Source organism: Spea bombifrons, chromosome 3 (genome assembly GCF_027358695.1).
Source record: "Spea bombifrons isolate aSpeBom1 chromosome 3, aSpeBom1.2.pri, whole genome shotgun sequence".
NCBI classification, from domain to species: Eukaryota; Metazoa; Chordata; class Amphibia; order Anura; family Pelobatidae; genus Spea; species Spea bombifrons.
The window spans coordinates 62,415,510-62,440,677 of NC_071089.1; the positions used below are offsets into that span (position 1 = coordinate 62,415,510).

General features: G+C 40.3%; 1 protein-coding gene across 3 annotated transcripts; it reads left to right on the forward strand.

Annotated features, from left to right (window-relative positions):
- The first annotated feature begins 1,647 nt into the window (after window positions 1-1,647).
- SLC22A16 (solute carrier family 22 member 16) lies at window positions 1,648-25,168 on the forward strand. Of its 3 annotated transcripts, none has more exons than XM_053460043.1 (9): window positions 1,648-1,757; window positions 3,784-3,911; window positions 12,296-12,769; window positions 15,802-15,919; window positions 16,823-17,363; window positions 17,852-17,979; window positions 18,390-18,499; window positions 20,974-21,073; window positions 23,080-25,168. In XM_053460043.1, the coding sequence occupies exons 2-9, from the start codon at window positions 3,904-3,906 to the stop codon at window positions 23,284-23,286; spliced, it is 1,686 nt and encodes a 561-aa protein (XP_053316018.1). In that variant the 5' UTR covers window positions 1,648-1,757; window positions 3,784-3,903; the 3' UTR covers window positions 23,287-25,168. The 3 variants fall into 3 exon arrangements, with proteins under 3 accessions (XP_053316018.1, XP_053316017.1, XP_053316016.1); XM_053460041.1 differs by having other exon boundaries at window positions 1,654-1,757; window positions 3,812-3,911; XM_053460042.1 differs by lacking the exon at window positions 3,784-3,911.

Consider the following 25,168-nt stretch of genomic DNA (forward strand, 5'->3'; position numbering starts at 1 on the left):
CTAATGTTGGGCTAGTTAGAGGGAGGTCATGATCTCCCCAACCAGCCCTGCTCATCGGGTGCCCGCTGGTCAGGGCTAGTTGGGGAGATCACGATCTTGCACCTACCTCGGCGCAGCCCTGAAGACCGGCCCAGGGGAGGCGGCTTCTCCGCTCGCCCCTCACCTAGAGATACGTTAGGGGCTTTGTGGGATTCTCCGTCTCGGTAAGTTTCAGTGCCCAGTGTATAAGACGACCCCAGACTTTTGAGAAGATTTTCACGGGTTAAAAAGTCGTCTTATACGTCGGAAAATATGGTAGTTTAAAAAGGGCCCTTCCAACCTGGACCACACCAATCCAGGTCAGAAGGGCCCTTTCTAAACTATTTTGAACCGTCATGGGGAGAGAGGAGCGTATCGGGGTGTGAGCAGCCGGATAGCAAACTGCAGGAGCAGGTAGAGGTAAGGAGGGATGGGCAGGAGTTGGGATGTATGTATATGTGCTTGTATTTATGTATGTATGTCAGCATGGATGTGTTATTTGTGTGTGTGTGAGCATGGATGTATAATTTGTGTGTGTGTGTGTGAGCATGGACGTGCAATTGTGCATGTGTAAGCATGGATATGTAATTGTGTGTGTTTGTGAGCATGTTTGTGTAAGTGGGGTGAGCTGGAGTGTGTGTTAGTGAGTATGAGTGTTTTTACATATGTTGTATGTTAGAAGGGAGGGGCAAAGAAGGCACAGACGAGTTGTTTGGGAGCAATGATGGCACAGACCACCTGTTGAAGTTGGGGGGCCCTGGAGCAATTTTTGCACAAGGGCACTGGGGTTTCTAGTTATGCCCCTGATAAAAACCCATTTCATTTCACTGAACTGCCAAAACTCAACAATCAGGATGGTGTGTGTAAATATATACCGTATATATAGAGAAAGAGAGTCGTGTGAATAAGAAAGTACACCCTTTTTAGAATTCTATGGTTTTACATAACAGGATATAACAACAATCGTCTGGGATGAAATCATAGGGAAATTATAGTTAAACAAACATACATAGAAACTCTAGAGGGTATAAAGCAGCTGGTCATGCAGGGGTTAAATGTTTTTTAGTATTTGTTTATTCATTTGCATCTGTAAACGATTCTGCTTGAAACCACACATCGCTTACTGTACGTGCCCAAGGCGAGTTTTATTTTTCTAATAACCGTGTGTCTTTTTCTGCATTAAAAAAAAAAAACTGATCATGGAAAATTTCTCATGGCGTTTGCAGAGCCAGTAATTTTCCTATAAGGATGTTTACGTAATAACTTTGTATTAACTTGATTTTTTTTATATTGAGACACCTCAGAAGCTTCAGACCTAATTTAGACATCCTAGACTGCTGTATGCAAGCAGTTCTTTGTTTTGTCTAAGCGATGAGAGTTTACACATTGGGAGGGAAGGGCTGCCGTGTTCTCCCACCCATAGGAAACTCACGATGGTCATCTAGTCCGTGGACCCTCCCCATCTCAACACGCAGACCAGGGCAATATAGGGCACTGAGTCCGTGACATCCCGGGCGACTTGAAGAAGTCTTGCGAGTGTATGACAGACTGATAAGAAGAAGAAAGACAGTCTACACTCCCGTACAAAAGAGACAGCGGATGCGCAGCAAACCAGAAGCGCACGTTACGGGACACTCTGAACAAACCGTATTGTCATGCTGAGATCTGTATTGACATAACAGATCGGACCGCAGCCACAGCATGGAGCGATTATTTGATCATGTGGGACACTTCGGAAGGTAAATTACACGACTGTTTTGACCAGATCTGTTTCTAAAGTTTTGAGGGGAGAACAGAAAATACGGATTGTATCTTTATGGTGGAAGAAAGCACTGTACAGAGAGATCTGAACTGTGCTGGTCGGTGTGAGACACAGGAAGAAGTTAGATAAGCAGCCACCGGCACGGGTGAGCTGCTGGAGATCTGAATGCAGGAAGGGAAATTAGTTGAGAGCTACAGAAATATAGGAGACGTACAGGTATGGGCAACATATATTCAGGAGAGGTGTCCATGTCACTATATGAGTACACTAATGAGAAGTCCAAGCTTTGCTGAACAGCCACAAGAGACTTTCTTCATGGTTGGCTTGCAGTAGTCTTTTTTTGGATCTGATATCTTGATTCTCTGCCCAGATGGCATGTTTGCCTCACAGCTTTTAAAGGTACAATTCAGCCATCATATGCACTTTAACACATATGAAAGCAGAATGTCACCCTATGTTTTAACTTTTTTTTATATGTAAATGCACATAGGGATTTCAGAATTCTCTCTTTTAAATATGCTCAATTTATCTGCTCTTATGCTATGTGCCTTGAAGGATATGCGCTCCATTGAATGGATCTCAGTCAGCAGTAGATATGATATGTGGATACTAGTTGCCAGCCTGCTCCATGCACGATCCTTCTAGGTGGTGTAAGACTGATTGGATGCATGTACAGAAAGTGCTCCTATTTTTAAAGGATGAATAATGTGTATTGAAGTGCTTAATATTTTAATATGCGTTAATCGGTGATAAGGCTGTTTGGGGTACTAGGCTGTTGCTTGAAAGATGCATTTTATGTACTTTGTATAGTACTAGGTCTTATTTCAGCTAATGGAAAAGGAATTGTTTACATCGCAATCATATTTTTTTTTAGGATATATTTATTAATTTGTTAGGGTTCATGGGGGCTATTGACTATAAATGAAAATTGATAACAGTAAAACATTTCACCCAGGTTTTTAGTGGCTCAAAGACAGCAAGTTGGTACCAGTGCATGGAGTGTGCTCATAGCAAGAAAATAACTATGGGTTATCGGCGGGGCGTTCCTAGAGTATTTGGCACCTAGGGTGGATCCTGTATGTGGCACCCCCCCACACACACACCAAAAAAATAATGTTGGCAAGAATATTTCTTTAACAAATTTGTAAACTGCATGTCAACTGGAAAAAACTAGAATCTGAAAACATAAATTATTAACTTAATAAATTAAATAAGTTTAAATAAATTTTTTTACAGATATGGTACAGCATAACTCCAATCACTATATACTAAGCTAAACATTGACATGGTTGACCTCTGCCCCTAAAACAGCCTGCGTGTGTCACTGGTGCCCCGTTAGTAGCCTGTCTGCACCACTGCTGCCCCTTTAGCAGCCTGTCTGTGCCACCTCAGCCCCCCTAAACCTGCTTGCCTGTCCCATTTCTGCCCCTAAACACTCACTCAATCATTCCTTCATTCATTCTTTCACAATCAGCGTCCGTGTCTTCCATCTTCAACCAATCCAAACCATTTTGAACACCTATGCCAGATTAATTTTCTTATCCCTTTGCTCCCCGTACTCTTTAGAATAAAGTTTAAACTCCTGACCTTTACCTACAGAGCCATTAACAACCTTGCTTCCACTATTTCTCTGTCGTTATTTCTAAACACGCACCAAACCTCCCTTTTCATTCTCCCCATGTCTCTCGTCAGCTGCTGTTACTTCTTGTCGCTTGAATATCGAGGATTTTACTCATGCTATACTTGTTCTTCTAACTTTACCTGTTCAGAGAAGCACACAATATGTCCCCCTAATACAACCTATATTAAAAAAGATACCGTCTGTTCTCCCGACGTTCAACATCATCATACATCTGACTTCCCACATGACCCTTACTTAAATCATCCCCGTCCAAGCAACCACTCACCTTTTGTCTCATTCTCTCTCAGCCTCCTAAATAATTAAAGGATCGCAAGAGGGTTTTTTAATTTCTTTTTTTTACATTAATCTCTCCATCCTATAGAGTTAACTCTGCCCCAACTCTCCCCTAGAGTTACCGCATTTGCTCGATTATCACGCAGACATCCACCGGCTGCCCCCACTTGACACCAGGGAGTATGGAGCACAGGGGACAAGTCAAGGGATGCATCGGTAAGTTTGGGGGGAATTATAGGGGGGGGATAAGGCATATCAGAGTGGCAAATAGGGCATATAAGGCATATGAGGGTGGCAGAGTGGCATATAAGGGGGCAAAGTGGCATATCAGGGAGGCAGAGTGGCATACAGGGGGTATAAGGCATATCTGGTTTTCAGAGTGGCATATAGGGGGTATAAGGTTTATGAGGGTGGCAGTGGCATATAGGGGCAAAGTGGCATATCAGGGAGGCAGAGTGGCATATAGGGGGTTATAAGGCATATCTGAGAGGCAGAGCAGCAAGCAGTGGGACTGCATAACTGGGGGACAGAAAATAAAAACAAAAATGCATTTTTATTAAATATAAAAAAAATAGTTTACATGTGAATTAGTATGTACTAGTAAAACTCTTTTCTTATAGAGTAGTCTTATATTCAGGCTTTTTTTTTAAATTAATATTCAAATTTTAGGGGTAGTCTTATAATCGAGCAAATACAGTATTTTGGATGATTCTGGGGAAAGGAACATGAGTTTTCCTTTTAGCGTTTAACAGTGTGTATATATATAAAAAATATGTAGGGAATGTTTTATAAAATAGACCATTGTTGAGTAAAACGTCCACTTAATTGTCATCACCTTATTTCAAACATGAAAATAGTCGTCAAAATAGTCTTCTCTTACACTGAACATAAGATTTAAGAATAAAGAATCTCAGCGTTTCTTCCAATGAGTTTTTAAAAAGGGTTGCTGAAGTGCACAAAGTATTTTTGAAACTTTACAACATGATCAAGCATTGCCACTTGTCCTCGGTTACTCTCAGAATGTTCTGTACAAGTGCCAAGACAAAAACAGAAAGGTTATAGGTTACAGATTGCAAAAAAATACTTGGTAAAATGAAACATAAGCTTCATTTATATGTTAAAGGGCAGGGAAGAGCCCAGTATCATTGATGCTTGGGTGCAGAGATTTTTTTTGGTGATCCCAGGTGAGTGTGGCTCTGTTGCTAAATCCTACAGACATAACACTTCTATCTATACCCAATCTCTACGACAACCATTCCATCTCTTTGGGCTCCCGACTTCACCAAGTAACACGTCACCTTCTCTCACAGTGCCAGCTTTGCACCCAAACAACTTATCAGTGCCATATTTGCCCCCACAAAACTTACCAGTGGCACCTTTGTCCCCAAACAGCCTTTCAGTGCCATCTTTGCAAGCTAGTTTTGTGGCCTAACAGGTTGTTGGTGACATCTTTGTCCTCTCCCACCCCCCCAAACAACATCACATTGAATCTACCAGGGACATCCAGGCTTCAACTTTAAAGAAGGCACCAAGTGCTAGGGGTAGAGGAGTAGCTAGCTGCTTGTGTGCCAGAGGCAAGGCCAGAAAATTGTGCCCTACCCACTATGTTTTTACAGAGATTATTTTGAGCAAAGTAGATAAAAGAAAATGAGACAGTAAACCTTTGGCACTCTAGATGTGTACTATAATCCCCATTATGCATAGCATAGCCCTTATCAGCATACAGATATAGATATAATATAGTGCAGCTTATAGTGAGCATAAGTACATAGTGAGTCTGACATACTGTATGTTATACAGCATAAATCCTATTACTATATATTGAGTCAGACACTGATGGTTGTACAGCATAACTCCTAGCATTATATTGTGATCCAGATACAGATGGTGGTACAAATAGACTCCATGATTATATAGTGATCTGGACACGGTTGGTGGTACAGCATGACTCCTATCATTATATAGCAGGCCAGACACAGATGGTGGTACAGCTTAACTCCCATCATTATATACTGAACCAGACATTGACGTGGTACAGCTTAACTCCCATCACTATATACTGAGATAGATATCGACAGTGGTACAGCATAACTCCCATCGCTATATACTGAGCCAGGCACTGAAGGTAGTACACCATAACCTCCATCGCTATATACTGAGCCAGACAATTATGGTGGTACGGCATAACTCCCATCATCATTTTCCTTTGCCTTTTGTTGCTTTCTCTCTCTCTCTCTCTCTCTCTCTCTCTCTGACACTCTTGTGCACTCTCTCAAGCTCTCACTCACACTCTCTCACTCTTACTCATGCTTTCTCACTCCATTGTCCAGGCCTCCCAGCTGGCTTCCTGAGAAGGGCAGAGCCTCCTCGCACACCCTCCACCCCTGATTGGAGGAACAGGGGAGAGGCTGTGCACATGGTGCTTGACGTCAGAGAAAGAGAAGGGTTTCTCCAGCTCTCTTTCTCTTTTAATCCGTCTGCAATATTCTTGCCTTTGAAGTGCTTCCACAAAAGGGAGAAGCCCCTGCACGCACTGCGTGGACAGCGTCTCGCTCATTCTTCTACTCTGGGAGAGGGAGTGCATGAAGGCTCTGCCGTTTTGCAAAAGTGCTCAGTACACTTCACCCCTTGCGCTGTTCTTCCTGACCAAATTGTCTTAGTGCAACTCTGTTAAAGGGACATTGCAGTCCCATTTTTGTTTTTTTTTTAAAAAAGAGATAATTTTGCTGCCTATGTGTCAGTTAAAGCATTTGTTTTGTGTTGCAATTAGGAAATGAGATTTCTGTCTGTTCCCTCAGCCTGTTTCTACCAAAGCAGGAAGTATACTTAAGTGTGTTTACCACAATAAACTGTGGTGCATGCCAGCTCAACACACATAGATGCAAATTGAGCTTCATTGAAATAATACGCTTCCTGCTCGAGTAGAAGGAGGTGGTGGAAAATGAGACAAGACAAATGAAACAAATATATGCACCGATCTGCATGCAGAAAAATGCATTCGGGTCATATATGGATTTTAAATTTTTCAGGCTGTGGAGAAACTCACCAGGTATGTTCTTATGTAATATGCAGGAGAAATGTTTAACTGGTTAAGTGAATAAACCCCTGTAATAAAGCTATAGACATTTGCCATCACTGAATTGTGATACTTTCAGCATAAATTCAGTAGTAGTTGTTTCACTTGAAATCACTTGATATTGTTTAAAATCATGAACAACTGATTGATAGAATGGTCTATCAATTAACTGAATCAAATTTCTGTTTATTAAGCAGTAAAAGGTAGTACAGCACAATGTTTAAACAGCATGGTACAGAGTACAGAAAGAGGACATAATGTGCGCAAAGTGCAATGTTTACAAGGTTACCACAATTTTGCGCATTTAACTATACATGTTTGTGAACAAAAAAAGAAAAGAAGAGTTAATACAGCAAAGAATACGATTGTTGTATTGGATGAATGGACAAGTAAATTCTATGTAGCGCAAGACACTATATGAATTGAATTGTGTCACTGTATGCAATTAAATATTGCAAAGCAGCACTTGTAGAAGTCTTAGGTGTCATCTTTTAAATGTCCAATCTGGCAACCTTAACTTGGAGACCATCAACATGTTTTGCCTGGGCAACTGCAAACTCTAACTTTCGAGATAATGAACATGTTTGCCTTACTTGCATAGCAGTATAAAAATTATTTTCAAGGAAGTTCATAAATTACTTGAAGATATGTAGTTTGCTCCAATGCATACAAACTGAAAGTTACACTATAATGTTATAAATTATGGACTTGGGCATGTAAGATACACCATTGTGTATCAGTGCCAGATTTATATTTGAGGTGGCTCCAAGTGCAATGACATATGGTGTCCCCCTGGTCTAAACTTTCATACCATTGGGGATGAGATTATTTTGACAGCACTGGATGACCTTGTTTTCTCCCAGAGGCGGCACCCTCTATGCAAAGGTTTTGATTAACGCTTTAACCCCTACCATTCCTCATTCCAGCCGAGAGATAGTGGACCCAGATGGTGGAGAGAACCAGGCACTGGCATGCCCTCCAACTGTCCTGATTTAGGCGGGACAGTCCAGATTTTAGGTCGCTGTCCCGCCTATCCCTTCCTCTGTCCCGCTTTGCAGGGGCAGAGGAAGGGTGAGAGCCATACTCACCTCAGGTGCAGCTGTGGAGGGGCGCCTATACGTCCGATCAGCAGCTGCAGACTAGTTGGGAGATCACGGTCTCCCTCTAGTCAGCCCAACATTGGGGAGCACGAGGTCTGTCACTTTAGACCTCGCTTTACTGCTCTCTCATCACTACGCGCCGGCAAATGATGCCACGCGTGGGCGTATGACGTAATCCCTGTGCTCTGCAGCAATAGCCGGCGTGTAGTGATGAGGGAGCAGTAAAGCGAGGTCTGAAGTGATACAGGATGGAGGCTGGAGGAAGAGGTAAGAGATGGGGAGAAAGGGGTGTAAGGGCAGTGTATGTGTATGTATGTGTTTGTATGCTTGTGTATGTGTATGGGCTGGTGTGTGTAAGAGCAGTATTGTTATTTGTTAGCTGGTGTGTAAGGGCAGTGTATATGTGTGTGTGTAAGGGCAGTGTATATGTGTGTGTGTAAGGGCAGTGTACATGTATATGTGTGTATTGGCAGTGTACGTGTATGTGTGTAAGGGCAGTGTACGTGAGTGTAAGGGCAGTGTATGTGTATATGTGTGTGTGTAAAGGCAGTGTATGTGTATATGTGTTTATGGGCAGGTGTGTGTAAGGGCAGTGTGTGTGTGTGTGTGTGTAAGGGCAGTGTAGCTGTATATGTGCGTGTATGGGCAGTGTACATGTATATCTGTGTGTAAGGGCAGTGTATGTGTATATGTGTTTATGGGCAGGTGTGTGTAAGGGCAGTGTGTGTGTGTGTGTGTGTGTGTGTGTGTGTGTGTAAGGGCAGTGTAGCTGTATATGTGCGTGTAAGGGCAGTGTACATGTATATGTGCGTGTAAGGGCAGTGTATGTGTATATGTGTGTTTATGGGCAGGTGTGTGTAAGGGCAGTGTATATGTGTGTGTAAAGGCAGTGTATGTGTATATGTGTGTTTATGGGCAGGTGTGTCTAAAGGCAGTGTGTAGGGGTCCTGGGAGGGAGGCTAACATTAGCCTTTTTTAATAAAAAAAAATCTCTGCTGCTGTGGGCTACTCTTCCAATGATGCTCAGACAGCATTATGGCGGACACCTGGCTGGCTGAGAATCATGGGGATTTTAGTTCACAGCTAGCATCTGCAGCTTTACTGTTGCTGCACTTCCCATGACGCTCAGCCAGCATCATGGAAGTAGTATGCCTGGCTGAGCCTTATAAGAATTCAATTCAATGTGTTGGTTATTTGTAATATGCATGACTGCGCTGCGCTGACAAAAATGAAGCATGTTTTAAGTGGCTATGCAAGTGGGACATTTTAAAGTGCAATTGCTTGTATTGGTGAGTTCCACTAGATTTTTTTTTAAAAAAAAGTGTTCCTCTTTCACATCTTGAAATGTTGGGAGGTATGGTAATGTATTTTATTAACTTCTACCTCCATCCTCCAGAATGGAGATGGGGTGCAGAATAGATGGAACCTATACTCCTCAAGATTATTTAATTCCATTGACCCCATACATGTATAATATGATCTTCATATAGGCGCCTATATACAGCTGAAGAAGAGTTTTCTTGAAACATGTCCTGTTGGTGTTTGCCTGGACAGGCACAATTTACTTTTTCGTAAGGAGACCCTTTTTGGAGCAGTATTATAGTTTATTTCTGAGTTTTTAACTGTTAGAATATTCTTTGTCTTGAATATATAAACGTCTCCAGTGACAAAACAGCAATCAAGACCACAGCTATAAAGTCTTCTTAAGCAGGTTTATTCTATAACAAAGTATCAATATACATACAGTACTGGTTGCTGGAAATGGTGGTAACAGGTACTGTAGGCTCAGTATTCTCGGTGAGATGAAGGTGCAAGAGGGTAGGAAGAGATCTTGTCCTTGTAATCATGCCAATTTATACCCCCTTACGTTTGGTTATGGTATACGTTAAGGAATCCTATTGGAGCAGTCATAGGATACACTGGCATTCCACAGAAGACCCTCTAAGCTACGTCACATAATTGATAATATATGTTCCTACCACTCAAGTTGCATTCAGGCCTAAAATGTGTAGAACAGAATAAAAGTATAAAATGATTTATTACATTAACTCCTATATTTCACTTTCTCCGTTATATCAGCATAGTTTTAGCTTAAAAGTTTGTTTGTTTTGTTTATTTCTTTCCCATTCTGTTTTTAGTTTTTGTTAGTATTGTTTCTCATATTGTTTTGTATTTTTGCATATTTTATATATATTGGTGATATATATGTTTCTATTGACATTATTTATTAAACTTGTACATTTTGTCAAGTTCTGCCTCATGAGTTTTTTGTTTGTTTTTTTACATTGTACTTTAAGTCAGGGCTCGACAAATCCCAGGCACCAGGTCGCCATGGCAAGTTTGTCAGCCTCTTACATCCACAAAAAAATGCCCCGGGGGCGCTGGAGTCTGGGCAGACAGCACAGCCACTCAGAGCCCGCCCCCGAGCCTGAGATCACTCCCACGGAGTGATCCTGTAGGCTGAAACTGCGATTGCAGGAAAACCTGCAATAGTGTCTTCAGCTGCCACAGGCAGCTTCAGGAAAGGTGGTTCAGTGTTGATTGACACAACACCCCCCTGCTGCCTGATCGCTCCATGAGAGCGACAGGGCAGCGTTAACCCCTTCAATGCCGCGATCGCAAAAATGAGCCCCCCCCCACAAGCCCTTTGATGATTCCTGTAGGCATGGAAGCCTACAGCAGTAATCAGAGAGACTCCCCCTGCAATGGCTGGTCTATAGACCAGCAAATGCCGCCTGAGCTGCCAGCTTCAGGGACAGGGGGAGAGGGTTCTTTGGTCTCCACATGAGTGTGGAGACCAGCCCCAACACCACCCTCCTGCCTGATCGCTCCATGAGAGCGACAGTGCAGCGTTAACCCCTTCAATTCCACAATTTGTATAACACATTCGTGGCATTGCAGGGGTTAACATTTGTCCCCACAAGCTTGTGGGGACTAAATATCAGTCAATGCTGTGCTCCAATGGAACATCAGCATTGAAAGCGTTAAAAAAAATATATATATCAAAACAAATTTACACAAAAAAAAAACAGCACTGACCTGAAAGTCCAGGGTGCTTCCAGGTCAAATGCTGTGAGTTTAGTAAGTGGACTGATGATGATCAGATCACTCCTAACCAACTGGCTCCTAACTTTTTTAGCTGGCGCCTAGATTCACAACAAATTTGTCAAGCCTTGCTTTAAGTATTAATGTATAGCTCCTGGTATATGTCACAGCCAAACAACACCCCAATATGTGCTTAACAACATCTCCTAAGTAATACCACCCATGCATGGGGTTGTTTGGTGGCTAAAACACCACATTTTGTAAGGTGTGTTTTTTTCAATTTACAGTTTTACCATCTAGTCATCCTTCCCCCATGTCCTGTTTGGACATATTTGAACCAAGCTAATTAAATTTACCCCATCAAACCGTATATTTTTTGTAAACTAGACACCACAGGCTATTTCAAACAGGTGGTATTTTAACTCTTTTCAAGCATTGTCAAAGTTTGGTAGTAACTTTTTGTGTTTTTTTTCACAAACATTGTACTTTAGTTATGAATTTACAGACCTTGGTATATGTCACTTCAAAACAACACCCCAGTATGTGTTCAGCAACATCTCCTGAGTATAGTGATACCACCCATGCATAGGTTTATCGGGTTGTTTGGTTTTTTTTCTTTAAGTTTTGACATCTGGCCAGTCTGTGTCAATGTCCTATTTGGGACATCTTTGAACCTGACCAATTTACCCCATCAAACTATATTTATTTTTAAAACTATTTTTATTGTTTCTATTTTTTAGAAACAATAAAGGGGGTAGAAGGGGAACTGTATACGTCACTGGCTATGGCTGTTTGTACAGCATGAAGGTCTGTAGTGGAAAGTCAAATGAAGTCAGTCCTTTTAATATGTGTCAGTACTGAAATCAAGTATGTTTTTTCCATCTGTAGCTCACATTTTGTATAGTCCGTGCCAATGCCTATAAACTTCTATATTGTGGAAATAATAAAACGAGTTGCAGTAACTTATACTAAATGTATTTGGCAACTTTGTTGCAAGAATGTATTGTTTGGTCATCAACGTTTGCACAGATGACATTTAGGAAGGGACATATTGACCTTTAAATCAAACAATAGGCAGTAAGTAGAAAAAAAAATCAGAAACTCAATACAGTTTTCCTACACAATAGCTGTCTTCTGCACAACAACTTTTTTTTATTGAATTTGCATTACCTTTTGTTTTCAAGAGTGTTTTGATCCATTGACTTACAGAGGGTTTTCAATTATGCATAACCTTCCAAAAAACTCTGTAAGAACACTTCATGATTTTATGTAATTATGCATGTAGTCCAGCTTTATGAATAGCAATTTGTTTTATTCCAACTGTGTGTTTGTGGCCTTTAAACTGTTAAATATTATCCATTTTTGTTTTCCCCACACAGATTCCAGGCATACTTATATTTCATGTCGGTCTTCCAAGCAGTATCATGTGGTATCCATTACTTGGCCTCCGTGTTCATGACAGTTACCCCAAAGTTCATATGCAATGTTCCAGGAAATATAAGTACTGTATTACTTCCAAATACAAGCACATCGGGGCCAGACAATTTTTGGGAACTGTGGACTTCTTCGAAGGATGATCTTGTAATTCAGCTGGAAAATGGAGATGTTTGGGAAGTTAATCGTTGCAGTAGGTTTAAACGAGAAGCTTTTAATCTCACATATGCATATGAAGGAAATAAGACTTTGTTATCATGTTCCAGTGGTTTCCTCTATGACCACACGCATCTTCTTAGCAGTGTAGTTACTGAGTGGGACTTGGTGTGTGACCGTGAGTGGTTGGCTAAACTTGTTCAGCCAACCTTTATGTTCGGAGTGCTACTGGGTGCCGTGATCTTTGGTGATATTGCAGACAGGTACAGTATAAATAATAAGATCATTCATCAGTAAAGTAATACAATTGTATTTTGTCTTGTATAAATCAAAATGTTCAATAACAATTAGTATTAGCATTAGAGGTTTATTCTTGATATAGGGTATTAAGTATACATTTCACTAAGGCTGCAACTAACGATTATTTTCATAATCGATTAGTTGGCCGATTATGTTTTCGATTAATCGGATAAAAAATTTACATTTTTCATTTATTTAAAATAATTTAATAAAGTAACGTAGGATGTAAAAAAAACCCAGCAGAATAAAAAAAACTTTGATAAAAATGCATTTCTTGTTTTTATTTCCCAACCTGCCCCCCCCCCCCGTTATACACATTTGAGCCCAGGCTTGCCACACTGCCTCCCAGAAATGCCACATACCCCCAGACATGCCACACTGCCTCCCAGACATGCCACACTGCCCTCCCCACATATGCCTTATTTACCCTATATGCCTTATACCCCCAGATATGTCACTCCGTCCTCCCCAGGTATGCCTTATAAGCCCCCTGATATGCCATAGGGCACTCATAGGTTTGCAGACTCGTTCACAGACACAATACTTTTATAAATAAATGCCCCCTTTACCTTTAACTGCACGTTAAGTTAACTTTATTTAATTAAATAAATTAACCCTCAGTCCTCAGCATTAAATTAACCCTGAAGAGAAGACCCCATTAACCATAACTGCCCCTAAATTAATCCTGAAGACCCCATAAACCACAACTGCCCCTGAATTAACCCTAAATACCCCATCAACCACAACTGCCCCTAAATTAACCCTAAATACCCCATCAACCACAACTGCCCCTAAATTAACCCTGAAGACCCCATCAACCACAGTTAACCCTAAACACCCCACTAACTATAACTCCCCCTAACTTTCAGCAGCCCAAATATTAATTTTATACTCACCAGTTAGATGAGTTCTTGAGCCATGTCGACAGTATAGGAAATGGGCAGGGCCAATTGGTCCTTTGGCCCCGCCCCTTTCTTGCTCCCTGTCACTGCCGATTGGCCCCACCCCTTTTACCCTGTCCCTCCTTGCAGCCAATCGGCAGTGACTGCAGGGAGGGACTGGAAAAAGGAAGTGGGCGGGCCAATCGGCAGTGACTGCAGGGAGGAACGGTAAGTAGGAGCTGCTGCCGTGAGTCAGACACGAAACGGATTATAAAACGGATATTTTTCAGAGCATTTGAAATTGATAAAAATCGATTCAACTAATCAATAATGAAATTCGTTGGCAACGATTTTCATTATCGATTATTATCGATTTTATCGATTAGTTGTTGCAGCCCTACATTTCACTCCATGGTATTTTAAGGTAAAATGCAGTTGAGTAATATTGATGCTGCTAGCCATGGTCCAAATGTATTCAGTCTATATCACTATCTATTTTTTCCCTGTGTTTTGTACTTATAACTTCTTATTGTCTGCCCCCATGTTGGCATTTAACCAAAATCCACTGCACTTACTCATTTCTAGTCAACAGGGAAGGGCTAATATTAATATAAGATCAGCAAGTAACCATGAAAATACAGATAAAGCACTGGTAGACAGAATGGAAAATAGCCAAAGAATTCTAGTAAAAGCAGAGGATATGTGGTGGCAAAAGACAGGGAACAATGCTGTTATAGAAGAGTCAATAGTGGAAATATCTCTTGAGTAGGGCTGCAACTAGCGATTATTTTCATAATCTATTAGTTGGCCGATTATTTTTTCAATTAATCAATCAAGCAGATAAAAAAAAAATATGCACATTTTTCATTTATTTCAAATAATGTAATGAACAAACTGGGTGTTTTTTCATATTTAATAAAAACCATGATTAAGAAAAATGCATTTCTTGTTTTTATTTCCTTTTATTTGCGAACCTGCCCCCCCAGTTATGCACATCTGACCCCAGGCTTACCACTCTGCTCCTATATGCCATTGTGCCCCCTGATATGCCTTATATCCCCCTATATGCCACTGTGCCCCCTGATATGCCACTCTGCCCCCCTGATATGCCACTCTGCCCCCCTGATATGCCTTATGCCCCCTGATACGCCACTCTGCCCCCCATACTCCCTGGTGTCTAGTGGGGCAGTCGGTGAACCTCCACTGCCGGCCGGCACCTTTGATCTATCACTGAGCACCGGAAGGTCGTGTGACGCCGGTGCTCCATCATAGAAGCCCCAGCGGAAGTGAAGGGCAGTAGCGGAGGTTGTTTGTGAATGGCACAGACATTCACTCGCTGCCAGAGAGGAGTATCCTCTGTAGAGCTGAAGGGGACCTGGATCCACCTCTTTGGCAGCCGGTGGGCGTCTTCCCCAGCAGAAGTGCCGGCAGCAGCAGAGGTTGTCTGCACGCATCGCACAGACGCCCACCGGCTGCCAGAGAGGAGGATCCAGGTCAGAGGTCACCGGCTGCAGCGCTGCAGAGAATCTGGATCTTAGTGTTATAGTTTGACCTCTATTTGAGGTCAGATTAAAAAACGCGTGGAATTTTCAGAGCATTTGAAAAAACCATCATCTTATAGTCGATAAAATTGGTTCAACTAATCGATCATTAAAAATGTTGACAACGATTTTAATTATTGATTACTATCGATTAGTTGTTGCAGCCCAAAATACTTGTACTCTAAAATACTTGACAGAAGGATCTGTTGATAGGAAATGCTATATAGATAATACGTTTCGAGATATAAATGTTTAAAAATAAATGGTAAATGTGATAGCAGGTCTACTTTAAATGTAAATATACTTGTAAGAAAATGCATTTTGTTTTAATATATAGATGTAGATGAGTGTTTAATAATACTTCTACTACCCCTTAAATTTAAATGGAAGGGTTTCCATCACCTTTTACCCACCATAACTTATGTAATGGTTTTAATATATGTATGTCAAAAAGTTAGGGGTAAATTTAGTAGATGTAAAAGACGTATTAAAAAGCATTTTTGTAAATAAACTTTTTTTTTCTCCTGAATTTGATAAACATATAACGCTTGTCATTCTTCTCCTAATCTCCAGAGTGGGAAGACGACCAATAATGTGGTTCACGAGCACTGGTCAATTTTTATTCGGTGTTGCTGTGGCATTTACCTTCGACTACTACAGCTTTGTGATCGTTCGTTTTTTCCTGGCTATGGTGTGTGTTTACTTTAATATCCGTTGGAACATTATGTTTATTCTTACTATAAAAATGATATCTACACTTATATTATACAGTAGTAAAGTTGTAAAGAAAACTAATTTGTACTCAACTAGGCATAGATATGATGCAAGTCCTACATAAATCTGAGCATCTTATTTTGAAATGGTCATTCTCTCTGCAACATGGCTGCTGGTCCTGAATGGCAGACCAGTGTGCATTTTGTAAAATTGCCTGCATTTGAGACCACACTGCACTGCTTTTACCCTACTTCTTATTTCTCTCATTCTATTTCTAATCCATCACTGATATTACTCAAAAGAAACATTATGTAGCCACAGTCATTTAATTTAAGGGTGATTTTACAGTATCAGGAGAGTTGTCATATGGCTACCCTTGGTCTAGAATTATGTCACCAGGTGAACTTGCAGGGCTGAAGTCACCTGCCTTTTTTTGGTTGATTATATGAGCCAGACGGGTCCCTACACAGATTTAACAATAAGCAGACTGCAACTAATTCAAACCATAACCCGACATCGAAGAATACCGTACCTGAATATTCATTACAGTAAAGAATTTTGTCAGTATGAAAAGAAACATGTTTGGGAAAGGCTCTATGAAAATATAGAGATGGTGAACTTGTAGCATAGTCACATGGTTTAAGAGCTTGTCTACAGCTGGTTTACAAATAATTAAAAGATGTGGCTTGGAAACTTTGGCTATGAGGTATTTTACAGGAACCATGGGAAAACACAGGTAAACAAAAATCTCTTGCTAGGTGTTGCTTACCAAAAATATATCTATCAAACAATGGCTTTACTTTCACTTATGCATTTTTTTGTTGCTCATCAGTTAAGTTTTAAGATGCTAATTGTTTTTCTTTTATGTCTTTGTTTTCAGGTGTCCAGTGGTTATTTAGTTGTGGTATTTGTTTATGTGACAGAATATGTTGGAATCAAAGGTCGCACGTGGGCCTCCATGCATGTTCACGCAGCCTTTGCTGTTGGTATTATGGTGGTGGCTCTTGTTGGGTTTTTGGTGCACACTTGGTGGATTTACCAGCTAATTCTTTCACTAGCAACCCTGCCATTTATATTCTGCTGCTGGACCCTTCCTGAAACACCATTCTGGCTCCACTCTCAAGGGAAATACAAAGAAGTTGAAAAAATAATTGCCAAAATGGAAAGATGGAACAAAGTGAGAGGTGCTCCCTGCAAACTCTCCGAATTGTGTTCAGTAAAGAATGACTCTAAGGCTGATGAAAGTGAAGTTTCAACTTTAAAGGCTCACAACGTCTTCGATTTGTTTCACAATTGGACCTTTGCAAGAAGGACCATATCCGTGTGGCTAATCTGGTTCACTGGGAGCTTTGGTTATTATGTCTTCTCTTTAAGTTCAGTGAATTTAGGAGGGAACGAATATTTGAACCTATTTCTTTCAGGTAAACATCATAGTTTATCCCATATGGAACAATAATAAACTCACTTTGTATTTTACAAGTGTAAGACTCGTTATGGCACAACAACATCCTTAATTCACCTACAACATACCTTAGAAGTAGCTTGGAAAAAACTATTACATTACATATATTTTTCCTTTAGAAATAACACCCCGGCTTCAGTGAATTGTAAATAGTGAAAAGATGATCAGTAGCTAATGGATATATCTATATCATAATAGCTAGCACATGCCTTTCTACTCGCATGTATCATCCGTTAAATCCCCTTAAAACAAATTTGTTCAGATTCAATTTCCCTATTCTCAATGTTTTTGCAAACAGTTTGACCATTTTTCATCCATTCGTACCTCCATCTTTCCTTTAACAAATTATATTAATTGCTGCACAGTGGCAGCAAAAAATACTGATGTATAGCCAGAGTTATACAGAGTTAATCCTTTAACCATTCCTTAATCATTGTGTTTTTGTAGGAGCTGTTGAGATTCCTTCTTACATTATTGCCTGCCTTGGTATGGACAAACTGGGCAGAAGAAACACTCTGGCTCCTTTCCTTATACTGAGTGCTATCATCTGTGGAGTCATAATGCTCATTCCTCAGGTTTTGTTATACTTCACTTTTCATTCTTGAGATATAATATTAAACCACTAATAAAATAATCGTTCTCTTAGCTAGACAATGCTAATTAAGTATAAAACTTATGAATAAGCACCTATGTTCGACATGCATTAAGCGTGTCTGGCTTTATTTAATTTTTTTATAGATAATTGGAAATAAGAGATTTATACTTTCTTTGTTGGTGTCCTGTTGAAGGGGTTTGAATCCAAAACAGTGATCTTTCTTTACATGTAAGATGATAAAGTGGAACTTTGCTATGCCTCCTTATTATTTACTGTATGTCTCCTTGCCTGATTATATTTAAGGCAGAGTTATTGTTATTAATGCATGTATTTGCTCTCATGTTTGAGCCTGCATCTCTTGAAACTGTCATCTGTGTGTGTGTTCCATAGAACCTCAGTACCATAACCATCATCATGAGCATGGCAGGGAAGTTTTCAATAGGTGTTGCGTTTGGATTAATATACTTATACACAGCTGAGCTATATCCCACAACCGTACGGTAAGACAAACTGCTTTTTGCAATTTTTACAATTTGTTATTCCTCTTACACGATTCTTTTATTTACGCTCATTCACTACATGAAGGTTAAACGATTAGCTTGTAAAATCTATGCACATTTGGGTTGAAAAGTCTACCATCAATTGCTGTTGTTTGTATGTATTAACAAGTAGTAAAATATAATCAGTTGGTATCATTCAGGAATACATTAACACTAAGAGAAATAATTTTGTATGTCTCTTTGTTAAATCTTTATGTAGAATTGGCATTTATATGAATATCCTCTTCACACACCATACTTACTGTATACATTTTCCAAACGTTTGTGGCACTATATATTTCATTAAACCCTACAGTCCCCTTAGGACGTAGCTGTACATCCTTAAAACCTGTGGCAAGAAGCCCATTATGAAGTACAGGTACTGGCTTTCTTTGTTGAAGCGTCAGGGACATATAACTGCCACTATACAAGATCTACAGTTTCAACAGCCTTCACACTCCCCTTTACCATGTATACTGGTGCATTCATTCAAAGACTGCCCAATCACACATTCAGGCATCTTTTCCAGTAGGTGTCACTGATGATACTCACTTTAACTTCTCTTGAGGGCAGGAAAGCCTCAGCGGGGTCTTTCTAGACCCTGCTGGGCTCTCCCATTGCACCCCTGCTGGCTGATCATAGTTATTGCAATGAGCAATGCAGAGCTATGGATCAAATTGTGATCAGCACAAACATATGAGGAGGAGGTAAGGGAGAAAAATAGTTTCTCCCCTTCCAAATAAAATGCAAAAAGAAATAAAGAAAATTAGGGGGAAAAATAAATAATAAAATTTATTTCATAAATTAAAATGTATGAGAAATGTATGATCTCGAGCCATACTGCATTGGGAAAAACCAAATCAGAAGATAAATTGGGTCATTGTTCAGCTGGGGCACTTACAGTATGGAAAATTTAAGCAAGATTATAAAATTGTGATTGATTTTATCTATTTGGTATAGGTTTCTGCTTTTTGTTTTTTTTGACATATTATCACTAATAATTATTATGTTTTACATATTTCTATGATTTAAAAAGAGGGTCCTGAACAAAATGATTTGTGCAAGTTCATCAAATATTGAAAAGTGGAGTCATTACAAAAAATATTTTGGTTCTTTGGTTATGAAAACCCCCAGACCTGAAGGGATTAAAGGTTAACATCCTAGCATTCATAAAGGTTGTATTTGATTTGTCTTTTAATGATTAACACATGATATTAATTCTGTTAGTATGTTCCTACTAGTGCTTCCACTAGTACTCCAGTTATGCATACCTGAGAACTTGTGGGCTCCGGCTACCTGGAGCCTACCTTTGCAGGACGCGGCCAAGACTGACCACTGACATCAGCGAGTGGTACCTCTGACATCAGTGGATGTTCCTGCCCATGCCAGTGGGCGTTACTGCTGACATCAGAGGAAAAACCCACATTAAAAGAGTGTGGAGTAGGGCATGTCAGGACCCTGCTCCCGCAACCTGGAGGATTCGGGTGTTGACCCGGAGAAGCGGCGCTTCTCCCAGAGTACGCCTGGCTAAACCCAGAGAGTTGCCAGGTATGCAGTTATGTCCATTAAAAAACACCAAACTGCAGCTACTTCATATATTTATAAGTTTGCAATACAATGCCTGCTGAAGAGATTTTCAGAAACCAAATCATTTTCATCCAAAGATAGACCAGGCAGACCTAAAGTGACCATAGTGTGAGAAGACCAATATATCAAGCTAATTAAAGTATAGAACAGCATGTGCATCCACAATTGAAACCCAGCTGAACCAGGAATGTTCTAATCCAGTAAGTAAAAGACAAATGGCAAAGTGCGGCCTTCATGGGAGAGTATTGGTTTCTAATCCACCTTTTAAAGAAAACACGTCTTAATGTTTAGCATCGGCCAAACAATACAGAACTGTCACAGTGAAAGAGACTGTTTACTGATAAATCTGAATTTAAAAATGTTGGTGTCAATCATAAGAGGGGGAGACATAAGTGGCAGTAGGTTTTACACAGTGTGTAAAACCTACAAATAAATAGGGTGCAGGAAATATTCAGGTTTTGTCTATTCTGGATTTGGTGATTTGCACCCAAAAAACTGTACTTTGCCCAAAGAGATGTACTCCTCTTTTCTGCTGAGGCATGCGATCTCTTCTGGCTGAATGGAAGATGATTTGTTAAAGAAGAAAAGTTAAAGAAGTCATTAATGTAAATGGTGATCATCCCAAATATTAAGATTTTTTGATTTTCATAATGTACAAACCTATTTTTGCCTTTCTTGCTGAAAATTTTGTATTTTTCTTTGAGAAATACTGTATATTTTACTAAACAAATGTATTTTTTCAGAAATGCTTATATTGTGGTAGCGGACTAAGACTTTTGGACCCTATTTTATATATTTATATTGCTGTTCATATATTTGTTTTGTTATCTGCTTGTATGTTGATATAGGTCACTTGCAGTTGGCAGTGGTAGCATGATGTGTCGAATTGGTAGCGTGGTCGCACCATTCTGTGTGTATCTGACAGAGGTGTGGATATTCATGCCACAAGTAAGTTTCTGTAAAACCAAAATTTCAAAAGTAGATTTTGTTGATTTTTTCATCATAAACTTAATGATTCCTCCCCACACACATCAGATGTTTTGTCTTATGTTTACCCCCAATACCCCAGTGGCCTGTCACCCTCGCTACACCGCTGTCCTTTCTACTGGGAATCTGGTTATGATGTCATATGGCGCCACTTTTAAAGGAAGCTCAGCTTGAAGGAAATTATTGGAGGACTGTGCCCCCTATAGTGTTAATGGACTGCTTGGAGAGATCAGTGATCACTCTTTTAACCCAGACCAGGACTGACTCCGCCACACAGACACCCAAACACACACACGAGGACAGGCTCTGCCACACGGACACCCAAACACACACCAGGACAGGCTCTGCCACACCGACACCCTAACACACAGACGAGGACAGACTCTGCCACACAGACACCCAAACACACACACAAGGACAGGCTCTGCCACACCGACAGCCAAACACACACACCAGGACAGGTTCTGCCACACCGACACCCACACACACACACACAACAAGACAGGCTCTGCCAAACTGACATCCGCATCTGGACGGGCTAAGCTAACAATATTTTTTTGTGCTTTGCCCCCTTTTGTATCAGTCCTAGCCTTTGTGTATTTATGCCCCCAGCCTGCCCCTCCCTTTGGTATTGATTTATGTGATGGCCCCAGCTGCCTCTCTTGTGTGTTGGTGCCGCCATCCCCCCACATGTATTTGTGCACTCCAGCGAGCCCCCCATTGTATTTATGTCAAACAGGGATGTCAAACAGCCTCCCTATGGCATCTCCCCCCCAAAACAGACTGCCCGTGGCATCTTTGCCCCCAAAACAGCCTCGCTATGGCATGCTCCCCCATTTACACATCCATTATATCACACAAATATTACCGTATTTGAAATCTGAATATTAACTTACAACACCCATGGTGTTGTAAGTTAATGTGACATATGTGCCGTGCGTGACGTGACTCTGCTGGTTTCCCTTATCCCCTTGATGGTAAAAAAGACATTTGCAAGCACAGGTAATAAGCAGGCCCCTGCTGTTGCTGCTGGCTCAAGGGGCAGCTGCCCCTTTTGCCCTGCATTAAAGACGGCCCTGGCGGCCGCTTCGGCAACGCATAGTCCCAGTCAGCCCGGCTCTGACTGGGCCTATTTTTAGGTAGGGGCCTGGACCTGCAGCTCCATCAGCCCCTACGTTAATCCGGCCCTGTCTGCAGTTCTAAAATGTGTAATAAAACTGATATATTAATGAGATGCAGTGTTTGTTGAGTGGAACTAGGGTGGGCAAAACACAGTAATTTTTTTCTGATGATTTCAAGATAAACAGAGGATGTAAAAAAGTGGCAGTAAGTTCAGGCAGGATGCTAGGTTACATAGCAAGAATAAGAAAGAGGAAGTGGTCAGATTTTTGCTAGCGTATTATGTGCAGTACTTTTAATCAAAAACAAGTTACATGCTAAATACATACTCACTACTAAACTATTAAACTCACAAAACCACAAAATAATCATTAACTGATGAAATACATGGACATTTTTAGAAAAGATGGAAAGTGAGCTCAATAATGTATTAATATGCCATAAACCATGTGTAGGTTAGTGTTGTTATATCTATATTGTCTTGTATTAGTAGAGACCATCATGATGTTATTCATTCAATCAGTTGAAGCTATTTCCCAATGCTTTTTATTGTAACTTTTTTGCAGTTGCAGTCTAGAATTTGTAACCAGATATTTTCGTTGAGTTGAATTTCATCAAATCAGAGGTTTTCCACCACAATTAACACCAATAAATGATTGGAGGGGTCATCAAATTGAGTCCCCTCGATCCTCGGGGGCACCATACAAAGACAGTGACTATGTGATGTCCCCCTCTTTGTGACTCCCTGTGCGACCGCGCAGGCTGCGTACCTGTTAGGCTGGCCCTGGCTGTGATGTGAAAGTAAAGTGCAGATAGATGGGTTAAATGATTTCTGTTCTTCTTTACAGATGTTAGTTGGAATCATGGCCTTACTTACTGGAATATTAACCCTGTTGCTCCCAGAAACATTGGGGAGGCCTCTTAGTAATTCCATGGAAGAAGCGGTAGAAATGGCAGCCAAGAATGGGATCACTAAGAAAAAAGCAACGACAGAACTTAATGGAACTGTAATGGAAAAACTGGAGCCCATGAGTCCAGACAACCTGAATGCGTAGAGTCTTACTATGTTCATAATACATAGTGGAATGTGTGACTGATTACCTAATCTTCTATTAGAAGGAGCATCAAAAACCTAAAACAACACATTTGTTTTCACTGTGTCAGTGTCATATGCAATAGCCAAATGATTTAATTAAGTCTGAATAAATGAGGAAATATGTAACTTATGAATAAAAATATAAACGCTACATATTATTGTTAAAAAAAAAATTAAAAAAGTTGAATGTTGAGCCATATGCAACCATTGGATTTATGCACACAAATTACTAGGTTTAAAGAAATGTTACCACATCTTACTATCTTACCACACTTTGTTACAGTCAATTAACAGTATAGTAGGTTGTATGGATCACTTACCAATATCCAGAGATTTACAAACTGTAACGTTTGAATTTAAATAAATGCGTAGAGATGCTGATGTTAGGTCAGGATAGGTCATGTGTTGATATATTATAATAATCATGATTTTGTAATATAGCATTATATTCATGAAATGTTGTAATGTATGCTCAAGAATGTGTGATGTCATTTTCACACAAAATGTGCAGCGATATATTTTATTACATGTTTTAAAATGATATGCTGTTAGTCCTATGTCACAAAAGGATTGTTTGTAAAGTTACAGACTTCATCCATTCTTCCTTGTTTCCCCTTCCGCTCTACCTCCAGACTAGGGTTAAGTTGTCAATCAACCTGATGGCAGCCTTGTCTAAATGGTTATATTTGCATAAAACACTATGATGTACAACAGCCTCACATAACTGTAAATTCCCATGCTTTCAGTGCCTTTACAACTAATTGGTGAGCCTGTGCCATGTGTGCTAATTATTGGCTTGTTCCTGACCTGCCTACAGTCTTCTGTTCCACTTCCACTGTTCCACATATGATTTTTGTGTAGACCTGACTACGCTACAATTTCTGACTTGATGATTTTTAATCTCCTGTTCCTGGCTCTCAATCCTTGGTTTGCTTTCTGGCTTTGGTTCTTTGTAACTCCTAAGGTACCTTGTGTACCAGTAGGCAAGTCCTGATGCAGCTTGTACCTTCAGGCCCATCGAATGGAACTGATGTAGGTGAAGACCCTGCTATCTGGGTTAGTAAGGACGTTGCATATCCTTAACTTTGTCTTTGTTTTTCTTTGTCTTATTATTTTCACCCTGGTTCACGCCTCCAAAAAACATTTCCACCCATTTGCATTGATTTATTCAGCAACTAAAGGTTATTTCATAGTATATCTTATACTTTAGAGTGCCAAGGGCATATGGGATACATGGTAGGCAAGCTAGATCGGGGAGGCCAACTACATATCCATACCTGGGAACTTTCTAAATGAGCTGACCCTGAGATTCTTGAAATATTAACCCTTATAGCTCATCATGAAGATCCTATGTAGTGACTTATCAAATATGTCACCCAAAAGGCTCCAATACCAGTCCTTGTGGGAACCTTGACGTGTTGTTATCTAAAAATATACCTGAGTCACATGTATTTAAGCAGGGATATCATCCACAACATACCTGAAGAAAAAACACCAATCGGGAGTGTTATATATGACCACAGTAGTATAGAATAAGAAGGAATCAGCCCTGACTGTCAGAACCTGAGAATCTGCCCCTTCACCCTGAGATTGGGGCATAACATAATAATATAAATGAACAGATACAATCAATGTCTAATAATATGTTTAAAGTACTACAGTGGCCATAATTGTGCCGAAAATATCAATAATCCACACCCTGCCTGTAGCAGGTGATAAGATATCAAGTGAGTTTAGTCATATGCAGCCTCATGGTAACTCAGCTGTACAGGGGTTGTAACTATTAAATACAAAAAATACAATAGCAAAAAATAAAATAGTTATATGCATATTATTAACTA

Bases quoted from the DNA above. Each gene is read 5' to 3' on its own strand.
- SLC22A16 (XM_053460041.1), top strand. The intron at 15,920-16,822 runs GTGTGTGTTTAC...CTTTGTTTTCAG, and splicing joins TTCGTTTTTTCCTGGCTATG to GTGTCCAGTGGTTATTTAGT. The intron at 18,500-20,973 runs GTAAGACAAACT...ATGTTGATATAG, and splicing joins CTATATCCCACAACCGTACG to GTCACTTGCAGTTGGCAGTG.